The following is a 14,520-nucleotide window of genomic DNA, read 5'->3' as shown; positions in this document are numbered from 1 at the left end:
GAGGTAGCGAACTCCCTTCCATAAATATGCAAATACGTTTGGCACGTAATTTCAGGGACATTTAACGAAACCTTAGAGCTTAATATGGACCCTGCTACAGAAGTACAACAACTCCTCCTTGCTTTCTGGTCTTCTGGCCCAGTCCTGAAGAGAGCTAATGCCAAGCCAAGACTGTACCTGGATCTCATCACACTTGATGAGCTTTTCCACCTCTCCTTGACTGAGAAGAATGAATTCTTCATGCTGCACCACTTCAGGAAAATGCTTCTGGCTAAAAACCTCAGCTGCTTGCATCAGATCAACACAGTTGTGAGTTTCCGCAAAGTCCCTGATACCCAGGCAGTTAGAAGGGTCCAGCTGGCTTTCCAAGAACTCGCAGCAGGCTTGCTTCACGCCTAGGACAGACAAAGACAATGAGTCCTTGAGGACACTCGGCCAGATGGATGGGCCTATATTCTTGGATCACAACATCTCCACGTAGTATCAGAGGAACCCCGGCTCAACGCCTAAGAATCAGATTAGAAATTTTATGCTTTGGGGATTCAAATCCTATTTTTGTCTTACGTGCTGTGTGGCCTTCTGCAAGGACTTTACAAATGCCTGCTGCTGCATTAGAACAAGTACGGCAAGACGAACTGCTTCTATGGACACTGCCACAATTAAACAAACATGCCTATAAAACTCTTGGGAGTCAAGCTATAAAACCAACTTAATTTAGCATAGTGTACCTAATTTCTACTCCACATGAAAACTTACTAAAAGACTCCGGTGAAGGAAAAATAGGAGATACTGATAACAATCTCATATTTGTCTAACTGAAAAGCTCAGAGTATAAAATTAATGTTAGAGCTGTGCAGTAATGCAAAAACTTCACACAGTTTCAATCATGTATCAAAAACTGAAAATAACAGAAACAGAACTGGAGGTTAGGGACAGACAGGTTGGGAACTGGAAGGGGGATCATCTCCAATCCTGTGAAAACTTTAAACTTTCACTTTTGTGTGTCAATTTAAATTTTTAATAGATAATTTATATGATTCAACAAATTAAAGGCACAGAAGGGTTTATGTGAATAGCCGCCCTAGCCTCCCTACCCACCTTGTCATCTAGTTCCCTTCCACGGAGGCAACGACGCGTATCAGTTTTCTGTGTTTCCCTGCAGGACTGCTGTGCACATATATGGAAGGAAAGGCATCTATTATCCCCTCCTCCACTTTTTTAAAAACAAAAAGTAAATGCTCTCTTCCAAAGAGCCAAAGACTCACATTTGGAGGCTACTCTATACTGCAACTGAAATCTCAACTTCTGTGCCATGGGCAGTAAACATGAGGCTCACAGTCTGTCTCCTTAATTTTCACGATTAAGTTTACATCACAAACTTTAAACATCTCCAGGGTCACCGTGGCACGAACAAGTTTAGCATCTGTACCTTTCAGCTGAAGCAGGCAGGCTGCAGGGAGCAGTTCCTGGACATTCTCCACCGTCACGTGCACGGTCTCAGTGTACACAAAGTCCAACAGGATTTCCATGGTCGAGGCAGTTAAACCCTGGATATCTACATACGGTTTCCCCTTCTCTGAAAGCTGAAAGTTCAAAGGGTATGAAACCATGGTGGTTATAATTCCACAAGATTAAGGCAGAGTCTCATATACAAGAGCTTGAAGGGACATTAACAATATTAACTGAATATCAGAGGAACCCTGGCTCAACACCTAAGAATCAGATTAGAAATTTTATGCTTTGGGAATTCAAATCCTATTTTTGTCTTATGTGCTGAAAGATCTAAAAAAAAAGATCGACTATTTTGTTTGATTTGTACAAAGCAAACACGGCATATATTTGTAGCTTTTCAAATAGGGGGGAGCTATGTGTAACCCAAGAAGATACAGAGGTGACACCTTCCTGGAATATTAATTTTACCTGTGAATAATTTTAAATGCTGCTTTCATACTAAAACAAATACAGACGTAACACCAAATAGAACCAAAAGTTGCCATGAGCATGCCACTTGTGTCCATGAGCTCTTAAGATGAAATGCAAACTTCACTGAGATTTCATGCTTGTAGATGCCCCAGGAGTTCCAGCTCCAGACCCTCCAGGATGAGCCAGCACGGCCCTATCTGTCCCTAGACTACACGCAGGTCATCTTGAGAGGGCGTCTGCTGTACCACTGAAGACAACAGGATTGTGTGATACTTTTTTAAATACTGGGTTGACTCTCTTTTGGGATTACCGAATTACTGGTGGTACATTTAGTCTAGACTATATCCTTGGAGTTACGAGTGTAGTTGAGGCCAGATAATCATAGAAAATGGTTTAGCTAATGGTAGAAATCTTCAGTTTTACAGGACAGTAAACTATCTGAAAACTGATTACCTTACAAAAATTTTACTCGATTGTAACCTTAGTTTAGAAATTCCAATTACTTACAAAATTCCAGTGCACGTCCATTATGAACTAAATGTCTTTATCATCAGCCCAGAACAATAATCAGAAAGTATTCTCTACCAAAGCCAAGAACAAAATAAATCCCTAACAATACAAAAAGTCACCAGTACATTATTTTGGAAAAACATTTTACTAACATTTAACACAGTATAAGTATTTACAAACAGAAACATATGAGTACATTTATGTCAGGAATTTCTTAGTCAATAAACTATATTCCCATTAGCCAAATAGCTTAAATATGTAAATGAGATCACTATGTAATAACTTAGAGCAACTGTAGTATTTCACATTAATATTTGCTTTACAATTTTTCAGGGTGCCTCTCATTTACTATTATTTCATCTGATTCTCACAGCAAACTGGTAAGGCAGTTAGGTCCAATATTACTGCCCTTTAAGACATAAAGGATCTAACGTTCAGCGAAGTTATGTGACTTAACCAAGGCCTCAACTAATAAGCGACAGATCAAAGCCAGGCCTCCTGCTTCACCCTGTGCTCTTTCAGTTGCACCACATTTAAGGAGCAATTTAGGGCTGGAAGAGAATGAAGAAGCCATCAAGTTCAATCACTCTGTTCTACAGACAACCTAGTGAGGTTAGATGGTCACCAGGGTTCACAAAGAATTACTAAGAGAACTGAACCTAAAATCCAGGTCTCTCCTGCCTCCTAGAGAAATGGAAATAAAAACAAAAATAAACAAATGGGACCTAATGAAACTTAAAAGCTTTTGCACAGCAAAGGAAAACATAAACAAGACGAAAAGACAACCCTCAGAATGGGAGAAAATATTTGCAAATGAAGCAACTGACAAAGGATTAATCTCCAAAATTTACAAGCAGCTCATGCAGCTCAATATCAAAAAAACAAACAACACAATCCAAAAATGGGCAGAAGACCTAAACAGACATTTCTCCAAAGAAGATATACAGATTGCCAACAAACACATGAAAAAATGCTCAACGTCACTAATCATTAGGGAAATGCAAATCAAAGCTACAATGAGGTATCACCTTACACCAGTCAGAATGGCCATCAGCAAAAAATCTACAAACAATAAATGCTGGAGAAGGTGTGGAGAAAAGTGAACCCTCTTGCACTGTTGGTGGGAATGTAAATTGACACATTCACTATGGAGAACGGTATGGAGGTTCCTTAAAAAACTAAAAATAGAACTACCATATGACCCAGCAATCCCACTACTGGGCATATACCCTGAGAAAACCATAGTTCAAAAAGAGTTCATGTACCACAATGTTCATTGCAGCTCTACTTACAATAACCAGGACATGGAAGCAACCTAAGTATCCATCAACAGATGAATGGATAAAGAAGATGTGGCACATATATACAATGGAATACTACTCAGCCATAAAAAGAAACAAAATTGAGTTATTTGTAGTGAGGTGGATGGACCTAGAGTCTGTCATACAGAGTGAAGTCAGTCAGAAAGAGAAAAACAAATACTGTATGCTAACACATATATATGGAATCTAAAAAAAAAAAAAGATTCTGAAGAACCTAGGGGCAGGAAAGGAATAAAGACGCAGACGTAGAGAATGGACTTGAGGACACAGGGAGGGGGAAGGGTAAGCTGGGACGAAGTGAGAGAGTGGCATGGACACATATACACTACCAAATGTAAAACAGATAGCTAATGGCAAGCAGCCGCGTAGCACAGGGAGATCAGCTCCGTGCCTTGTGACCACCTAGAGGGGTGGGATAGGGAGGGTGGGAGGGAGAGGCAAGAGGGAGGGGATATGGGGATATATGTATATGTATAGCTGTGATTCAGCTATACATATGTATAGCTGTGATTCACTTTGTTATAAAGCAGAAAGTAACACACCATTGTAAAGCAATTATACTCCAATAAACATGTTAAAAAAAAGAAAAAAAGTCCAGGTCTCTGGAACCACTCCTTTAAACAACTTAAATGCAAGGGTATGCAGAACAGTATGGAGGTTCTTAAAAAACTAAAAATAGTTATCATACTTTAGTTCTTAAAAAACTAAAAATAGAGTTATCATACTCCTGGGCATATATACGGAAAAGATGAAAACTTTAATTTGAAAAGATACATGCACCCCAGTGTTCACAGCAACACTATTTACAATAACCAAGACATGTAAGAAACCTAAGTGTCCATCAACAGATGAAAGGATAAAGAAGATGTGGTGTGTATACATATATGTGTGTGTGTCTGTATGTATGTATACACACACACACACACACAATGGAATATTACTCAGCCATAAAATAGTAATAAAAACAATTGTGCCATTTGCAGCAACATGGATGGGCCTAGAGATTATCATATAGTAAGTGAGGTAAATCAGACAGAGAAAGACAAATACCATATGACATCACTTCTGTATGGAGTCTTAAAAAAATGATACAAATGAACTTATTTACAAAACAGAAATAGACTCACAGACACAGGAAACAAATTTATGGTTACCAAAGTGGGGGGGAGGGAAAATTAGCAGTTTGGGATTAACAGATACACACTACTATATATAAAACAGGTAAACAACAAGGACCTACTGTATAGCACAGGGAACTATATTCAATATCCTGCAATAACCTAAAATGCAAAAGAATCTGAAAAAGAATATACAACACACACGTATAACTGAATTACTTTGCCGTACACGTGAAACTAACACAATGTTGTAAATCAACTATACTTCAATTAAAAAAAAAACAAACTCAAGGGGCTAGGAGGATGAGTGAAATAGATGAGGGAGAGTAAGAGGTAAAAACTTCCAATTACAAAATAAATGAGTCACAGAGATGAAATGTACAGCATGAGGAATAAAGTGAATAATATTGTAATACCTTTGAACAGTGACAGATGGTAACTAGATTTGTTGCAGTGATCATTTTATATTGTATAGAAATAATGAATTACTATGTTGTGCACCTCAAACATAGTGTTGTAGGTTAATTATACCTCAGTTGAAAAAGACAAGACCATTTGACACTTTCTTGCCTGATGTCAGTTTTTAAAGAAAGACTATAAAATAATCACTGGTGAGAAAAAAAATAAAAGAGAGTTCTTTTACAGAACTCCACACTAATTCCTGAACGTGCAGAGAAAGAGTGAAGACCAGATGCACAACGTGTAGTGAGCAGCCAGCAGTCCGAGTCCTCAGCACTTCCTGCTGGCAGCCGTGACACTCGCCCAGTTAAATAAATACCAGCGCTTCTGGTGCTCCTTGGGATACTGTACAGGACAGGGTCTGTAATGTCGCCCTGCACAGGGTCACTTTAAAATTAGCCTGGGGCTTCCCTGGTGGCGCAGTGGTTAAGAATCCGCCTGCCAATGCAGGGGACACGGGTTCGAGCCCTGGTCTGGGAAGATCCCACATGCCGCGGAGCAGCTAAGCCCGTGCGTCACAACTACTGAGCCTGCGCTCTAGAGCCCACGAGCCACAACTACTGAGTCTGCGCTCTAGAGCCCGCAAGCCACAACTATTGAGCCCAAGTGCTGCAACTGCTGAAGCTCACGCACCTAGAGCCTGTGCTCCGTGACAAGAGAAGCCACCGCAATGAGAAGCCCGCGCACCGCGATGAAGAGTAGCCCCCGCTCGCCGCAACTAGAGAAAGCCCGAGAGCAGCAACGAAGACCCAGCGCAGCCAAAGATAAATAAATATTAAAAAAAGAAAAAAAAATTAGCCTGGATCTGCTGGGGCGACGTGCCAGGCTTCCGCGTTCTCCCCGCCAGCCATGTGCCTGAGCACTGGTTCAGTATCACACACGACTCTGGCTTTACAATTAGAGCATCAAAATTAGAATCAAGCTAGGTTAATTCAGGATTAAATCCCCTCTACCGTTTACAAGCTATAAGGCATTTAGCACCTGAGACCTTATTTCTTCATTTGTAAAGTGAGACGGTAACAACTACCCCTGGGGTGAGTGGGATGCGACAATCACCTAACACAGCATCTGCCCGTAAAAGGCAGTTACTGACATTTTCGTGACACGATCTCTCCCACCCACTCAGGTCACCAGCAACACCCGCACTGATAAAACACTGGTGGTTGAGAGGATTTTTAAAAAAGTGTTACTGTAATGAGATATGTCAGCCATACATATAAGTAGAGATAAACGATATAATCAACAGTGGTGTACTCACCATTCAAGCTTAAAAAGAAATCAAGACAATTTATTTAAAATTAAAAAATCAGACTTGAGATACTGGGAGCTGAGGTCTGCAGTGCTCCCCTCTGCTCAGCTGAGTCCCTCACGATTCACCCAGCAGCCTCCTTCACATCTTAGCTGTCTTGCCAGGCAATTACTAAGGCAGTCTTTTTCCTAATACTTTGTGAGCACTACCTCTTTTCTTGCCAAGCCAACCTGTTTCTAATTCCCTTGTTAAAGGCTTGTGCTCCAGAGCCAGCATCTTTTTCTAGGTGATACTTCACACACCCACACAGTCAGGCACTAAGCCCTCTCCCTCTCATTTGCAATTACTCTAAAGCCTTCACTGGTAGAATGAAGACTGATTTTCTCCACATATTGTTCGAAGAAATGGGATGAGGACTGAGGCTCACTCCTCTTTCCTTCCCCCCTCCCTCTTCCCCAGTATTCACTTTAAAATATTAAACTTTAGAAGAGGGAAAACAAATTTACAAAACAGTAAGTAAAATCCAATAGCTGGTATTTGTTTTACTACGTGCTAGACATTGTTCTAAGCACGTCATATGTAATTTTCTCAAGTAATTGTAACAGTAACCGTATGCTATTGTGTATTACTATTATCCCTCATTCAGAGATGAGAAAACTAAGGCAGATCTTATCCAGAGTCGGCCCATTTAACACCATACTATAGAAATTCACTATTACATCAAACTTCTACTATTTTATTCAGTGAAATGAGACAACTGTGAAGTGGCATGTGTGAGGTTCCACTTGTGAGGAGATGACTCACCACTTACCTCACTGGTGAACATGGCACAGAAGTAATCGCTGCAGGCAGCCAACACAATCCGATGGGCAGGGAAGTCTTTCTGTTCCACTCTCAGTGTCACATCACAGAGCGTATTGCTCTTCCTGAGGGAGTTCATAGAATTAAGGATGGATTTAGCATGAGTATTTGTCATTATGTCTTTGGGGGCCATAATGCCTCCCATCAGGCAATATGGAGAGAGAGTGAAAGGGATCCTTGGATTCTGCAGGTACAAGAGAGAGAGAAAAAAAAAACAACAATGAGCATATTTGAAGGACTGGAGAAACTAAATATATTCAGTTAGCTTTACAAATTAACGAGGCTCCAGCAGACTCAAACATCCACAGATAGGAAGCACTCCTATTCCTGGTATTACCAACACAATGTAGCCACTAACTATCCCGAGTAAAAATGATCTCTTCTTCCTCTGAATTCCATTATCATCGAGTGCCCAAACCACTTGACATTTATTGTAATCAGTACTCAACTGTACTGTAAGTAGAAAGAGACTATACATTTCCTGCCTATCTTCACAAGGCTGCTGTCTCACATGATAAAATGAGAAGATAAAATTTCTTAACGGTGTGACATCGCTATTTTTAATATAACCCTAACCCTTAAGTAGATTAAGTAGGTAAATATTTAGACGGTGGGGACCCTGTTTTATATATTTTTTCTCTCCTAGCAAGTGTATAATAAATGGTTAGTAATAGAACACAAGAAAAGAAAAACTGCATATTCAACCTAGAGCAATAAAGGCCAGTATCAGTAAAAATAAACTTTTCTAAAGAAGCGCACAAATAATTATTTATGATGACTTCCAACTATATCTGGATTTCTTCTTAAAGTGAAACTTCAAATGAGGACCCAATACCTATACTGAATAATGGAAACCATGCAAGCTTATTTATGAACTTTCTCTTAAGCTACTGAAGCTCTTGTATAGAAGGGTCTCCCTACTCTATTAGTAAACATCAATCAGCATTAACAAATCAGTATTTGCAGTAATTCTTCTATACTAAGAGAGAGAGACTTACTAAGATAGAAACCTATCAAAACTCTACTACTAATTTTACGGCCATAGCCAGTCACTTGTAAAGTTCACCTGTATGCATCTATTAAATGAACTCAGTAATATCAACAGGTTACATATAAAAAAGAACCAATGTAAGAAGTACTTTCGTGGTTGTTGACAGGCTTTAGTCCCACTATTTTTTTGTTGTTGTTGTTTATTTGCTTCCAGGACAATTTCTGGGGAATGAAATGGGGTGGTTATTAAGAGAGTCTGTCTTATGTGGAATCCAAAACTTTCTGAAAGGATCCAAGAAAATAAAGTCCATCTATGGTTTTCAAGAGTCCACAACTCACAACCATAATTTCATATGAATAGGAAAAACGAGATCCTAAATTCTCATCTACTCCGGTTTATACTTAGCGTATTATTCTATGAGCGCTCCAACCACTCCGCAAGACCCATTTTACAGAAAAGGTGATTCATCAAAGCATAAGATGATTTTCAAAAAGATTTTCCTTAAGTCAACTTAGTTTCAACTCTGGAGATGTGAGAAAGGTCTGCACAGACCCCCTCCCCCCCCCTTTACGGTGAAGACTTTCTCGGGGGGTTACGACCTGGCTCGGCCTGTCAAACCAACGCGACCCCAACGCGGCTCCGTCTCCCTCCCGGGGTTCTCGACCTCCGCCCTCCGCCCCGAGGTGACCTGGCCCAGGGCTCCCGCGAGCCTCCCGGTGGAGCGGCTGCGCCGCGGAAGCCTTGGGCGGCGTCGAATTGCGGAGGGGCCGCCTTCCCGGCGGGCGAGGAGCGATGCTGTCCTACCCGACAGCCTGCAGGCGGAGGTCTGGGCGCTGGACGCCAGGAAACTCCTCCTCGCCCGGAGGGGACGACGGTGGGAGAGGCGGGAGGGAAGGGCGTCGGCCACCGCCCCGGAGCCACTCACCTGCGTTCCGGCCCGTGGGCTGGGCGCGGGGCGAGCTGGCGGCCCGGGAAGAACCCAAGCGCCGCCGCCCCGACCCGGAGGCTCAGGCGCGGTCCCGGCGGCCGCGCGCTGTGATGACGCCACGCCCGCCCGCGTCACGTGAGTGGCCACGTCACGTGACCCGCGGGTGCGCATTGCCGGCTTCTGCGATCCTGGAGAAAGTAGCGAGGAGGGTTCGGGGGACTGGAGACGGAGAACTGGGGGCGGAGGGGTGTTCGGGCGCGAGGGCCGGGGTGCAGCCCCAGCCAGGTGACCGGCTGAGACGATGTTCCGCAGGGCCGCGAGGCGCGGCGGACTGAGAGGATTCCAGCGATTTCTAAGCTAAGGGGCTGACTGCAGGGCGTGTTTTACCTGACAGGTATTCAGGAGCCCTCTCACGTCGAGAAAACCCACGGAGGCTTCCAATTTCTTCACTTCCATTGTCCACAATGGCCTTTTCGGGTCGACCATCGCTGTGGTGAGGATCCTCTGAGTCCTGCGACCACGGACTTTAGCGTTCTCTGTGTCACAATCGGGCCTGTCATCACTGCTGGGTGGTTCTCCTCTGCTTCTGCAGTCCGAGACAGTTAAGTGGAAGGAACTTGCGGTCCCTAGAAGCTGGACACTGAGAGGGAGATTGCGAAGGATCTTCTTAGAAGTCCCAGGAGTCCTCATCTCCCCTGTTCCGCTTCTGCTGCCTTTCACAGCTCTTGGATGCTGAGCTTCTGATTGATTTCGGCGCACTTATCTCAGTGGCTCAGAAGGGAATGAGGTTCCTTGATTCAATTCATTTGAAGGTCCAAACCAGTTGTGTTTGTACTGTTTTCCTCTGTGGGGCCTTTGATTCTTTAGGGATAATAAAACTGTAGCCAAGTGGGTAGCAGTCTAATTTTACGTAGTGTTTCCATCTCTCATATCGTATCTCTGATCTAAAATTCCCTCTGATTTACATATTGTGAGTGCAGGATTGGTACAAGTTTTATGGGGGGCATTTTGGAAAAGTTCACCAAAATGATGAATGCAGATATCCTTTAACAGCGATTTTTATAAATCTATCCTGTGTATATATTCACACACATGTAAAATGATGTGGGTGCAAGGTTGTTTGTAGACTGTATTGAAAAAAAGTTTAACGCCCATCAGTAGGGGACTGGTTCAGTAACGTATAGTACATCCATACAGTTCAATACCATGAAGTTGAGAAAAGTGTGCATACGTTGCTATTAGTTGTGTAAAAAGGTTGGGAAGATATAAATAGTCGTATTTGCCTGTATATGTATAACAATTGCATTTGGAATGATGATACAAAATAGAGTAGTAACATTAGTTTCTTTGGAGAGAGGAACTGGTTGGTTGGGAGACAGGGTGGGAGGGAGATGTTTTCCTCTATATATTTTTATGCCTTTTGAACTTTGCATCATGTGAATTAAAAATATGTATAATTTAAATAAAAATAATCCCTTGTTTTCTGGTTGCAGAATAGCACCCAGATGCTTTAATGATATTGCCTAATTCCTGGCTGCTAAACTGAGTGTTTTTCCAAATATGAGAGGGAACTTAATAAAAGAGGCTTTGTTTAGAATATGCGCACTCCTTTTCCAGAGAGTAAAAGATGGAGAAACTGCTAGCAAGAAAGCCAGCACATTGTGGTGGGAACTAGTTCAGGCTTCTGTTTTCTTCAAGGGTACAGCCCTAGCATGTTTTGAGTGCTTAAGTTGTGGGAACACGGTCCTCAAGTAAGAATATTTCTAGTCGTTTGGACATCTGACTCAGTACGCTACAGCCCAGACTGATTCTGAGTTTCTTAAGTCCATTGTTGGAGGGGTGTGTCTGGATGAGGTGAGTCAATCAGCCAGGTTCCACACATTGCCCTGCCTTTTTGTTTGGACTCCAGGGATGACTCTGGGTGTTTACAGCTACTGAAGGGTTTCAGTAAGGGAAAACGGGGATGCGCTGTGGAACTCTAGATCAAGTACGTAGAATATAGGTCAAATCTCTAAACCAGCTAGGCAGAGTGCATTGCATTTTTGTGCCACCGGAGTATGGCAGAAATGAGAATGCGCCTCTTAATTACTAATGTAATCACAGCAGGGCCGCAGCTGCCGCTTTGAAATTCATCGTGAATTTGCACCCAGGCCTACCTCATGCCTCCCAAGGGCTGGTTCCTGCCCCTGACCAGTGATAACACAGATACTAAGGAAGGCACTTTCTGGGGGAGATGGGAATCCTCTGTGAGCCGCTTTTACATCAAGGACTTCTCCCAAACATAGGGCTGTGCTGAACCTTTCTTAGATTGCAAGACGATAGATGTTCTATAGCTAGAGATTAGTCTCTTCCCTAATTGTTTACTTAATGATAGGAAGAGGGTAGAGTCAGATTCTTAGCTTTCATTCTTGGCCTTTCTTTAATCAAAACTTATCAGTGTTTCTATCATCACTTACTTTTCTCCTATATTGCCTAGAACACCGCAGGTCCTCAACAAGTATTTAGGAAGTGAATGAACCATAGCATGCAGTTAGAGAAAGAAGGTAATATTCACCTGCTGCTAGTTAGCAGTTTTGGTAAAGGTAAGGGATAGTGAAATCAGGATTTTTAAATGATCTGAGGCTTTAGAACCTGGGGTTTAAGTCAGAATGATCTGGATTCAGATACTGCAATCCTGTCTGTCATCTTGTGAAAAAGTCTTGGTCTTTTGGGGCCTTAATTTCTTCATCTGTGGAATGGGATAATACCACCTACTTAACAGGGTTAAAAATAAAGACCTAAAAGAACATGAAAAGTACAAAGAAGATGCTCAAGACATCAAAGAAGATGTCTCGCTCAGGCTGTTTCCCTGGTCCTGTCTACTGGAAGATGAGGAAGCACATACACGTGGGGTCTCACCAATTGCTGTGGGTCTCATATTTCCTCAAGTACAACATGGATGGAGTTGGACCAGATGTGGTTCGTTTCCTTCCAGTTCTTTCTATACTAGTGGTTGCAAACTCAGATGCCTCCAGGGGCCAGGCAGGTGACCACACCGCTGGGTAGGGCCCGAGGATGAACCTGAGAGTGCAGCCCTCGGTAAAGACACAGCTGCTATTGGGCCGAGGTTGATTGTTTCCGAACAGGTCAAGTTTGTGAATGTTTGCGGCCTGCAGGTCAGCAGTTTGAGACTTCTGCTATCAGCTCCCTAAGTACTTTTTTAAACTTAAAAATGTTTTGCATTAAACAGATAGACTTATTATATATGCAAGAAAAAGTGATCACAGTATGAACACCCAGGTATGCAACTCCAATTTAATAAATATAAGCTTTACTTTAGAAATATCCAGTATGTTACCCTGTCCTTTCCCCTTCAGAGGTAACCATTTTTCTGAATTAACATTTCCTTTTTTAAAGTATGTACCATGTTTATACCCTTAAGCTATCATTAACTTTGCACATTTCTGGACGGTACATCAGTGCAATCACACCAGACGTATTACTCCAAGTAGCCCCACTCCCTCCTCCGAATCTTGAGATTCAACCATGTTGTCATCACTGTAACTAGCTCTCACTGCTAAATAGTGTTTCATCGTAAGAATAAACCAAGATTTATTTTTCCACTCAAAGTTCTGGACAGTTGGCTTGTCTGCAGTATGTTGCTACTATGCAAAGCTACAATGAATCTGTTAGTACAAGCTAAGTTTTTCAAGGGTAATGTTTTTCAAAATGTGAGTTGTGACCCATTGATGAGTTATGAAACAACTTAGTGGGTCAGAACCAGCATTTTTAAAAAAATTTATTTTTGGCTGCGTCGTTGTGCGCGGGCTTTCTCTAGTTGCGGCGAGCAGGGGCCACTCTTCTCTGCGGTGCACGGGCTTCTCACTGCAGTGGCCTCTCTTGTTGCGGAGCACGGGCTCTAGGTGCGTGGGCTTCAGTAGTTGTGGCTCTCGGGCTCAGTAGTTGTGGCTCGCGGGCTCTAGAGCGCAGGCTCAGTAATTGTGGCACACGGGCTTAGTTGCTCTGCGGCATGTGGGATCTTCCCGGACCAGGGCTCGAACCCGTGTCCCCTGCGTTGGCAGGCGGATTCTCAACCACTGTGCCACCAGGGAAACCCCAGAACCAGCATTTTTAAAATGAAGTAACCTAGGATAGATATCAGATGCATCTCACATTGTATTGTTTCATGTAATGTTTGAATGTTGTAACATGTATACTCCACCATGTCCAAAGTGGTCCTACTATGTACGGTTCCACCAGCAGCATCTGGTCTGCTCCACATCCATACCAACACTCAGTCTTAGGACTTTTAATTTGTGCCAATCTGGTAGGAGTGAAATGGTTTATCAGGTTGGTTTTAATTACATTTCCCTGATTACCACCGGAGGTAGAGATTTGTTGGCCTAGTTGGATTATTTTTGGAAAGGATCACTTGTTCTCCTAGTTGTACAGACTTGACCCTTAAAGTGAACCCAACTCTGTAACTCAAGAAGATTCCCATCTGGGGACTTCCCTGGTGGTCCAGTGGGTAAGACTCCATGCTCTCAATGCAAGGGGCCTGGGTTCGATCCCTGGTCAGGGAACTAGATCCCGCATACATGCCGCAACTAAGAGTCCACATGCTGCAACTAAGAAGTCTGCATGCTGCAACGAAGATCCTCGTGCTGCAACTAAGACCTGGCGTAGCCAGAAATTAAATTAAAAAAAAAAAAAAAAGATTCCCATCCAATGCCTACACTAGCTCAGAAGTGACTACTGCAGGCCTTTTGCATCCAATGAACAGAACTCGTTGTCAGGCTGAGGACAATTTGCAAAGGCACAAAAAGGCATGGAATAACCTCTTGACGAGACCACCTTAATCAGGGCAGTTTTAAAAGAACTGAAGTCTAAAGTATTAATATTATGTAGTAGGCCTTTGGTGTTCACAAGGCAGATACCTTCTAATTATTGAACACTACTACAGCATACTAACTTCTCCAGGAAATGTCTGGGCACTGAGTAGAGACACGTAAAGCGGTCTGGAGAAGCAGATGCTAGGAATTCAGTTAGGCTCATTCGCTGGCCCACACACGCCAGCCTGTCAATACCTATGATTCAGATTTGTGCCTCAGCAGAATCTGAAATGATTTTACTGGTTTTAATCCTTTGGACTTATGTGCAAATAGCTGAGACCACTCATG

General features: G+C 42.7%; 1 protein-coding gene across 5 annotated transcripts in view; it reads right to left on the bottom strand.

Moving 5' to 3' along the window:
• KLHL12 (kelch like family member 12) overlaps positions 1–10,946 on the bottom strand; it is a 29,101-nt gene extending 18,155 nt beyond the window's left edge. For 2 of the 5 annotated variants that reach the window (XM_082398051.1, XM_082398052.1), the window contains exons 1-4: positions 9,359–9,506; positions 7,393–7,626; positions 1,430–1,583; positions 178–395 (exon numbers count right to left, since the gene is read on the bottom strand). In XM_082398051.1, the coding sequence (XP_082254177.1) occupies positions 178–395; positions 1,430–1,583; positions 7,393–7,587 (567 nt within the window). In that variant the 5' untranslated portion in view covers positions 7,588–7,626; positions 9,359–9,506. Of the gene's footprint in view, positions 1–177; positions 396–1,429; positions 1,584–7,392; positions 7,633–8,581; positions 8,655–9,237; positions 9,507–9,748 lie in introns of those variants that run through there. The other 3 variants (XM_082398054.1, XM_082398055.1, XM_082398053.1) reach the window with 3 other exon arrangements.
• Between the last annotated feature and the right edge of the window lie 3,574 nt (positions 10,947–14,520).

The sequence above is a fragment of the Balaenoptera borealis genome (genome assembly GCF_965194805.1).
Source record: "Balaenoptera borealis genome assembly, chromosome: 1".
NCBI lineage: Eukaryota > Metazoa > Chordata > Mammalia > Artiodactyla > Balaenopteridae > Balaenoptera > Balaenoptera borealis.
This window is presented reverse-complemented; position numbering and strand designations above follow the sequence as displayed.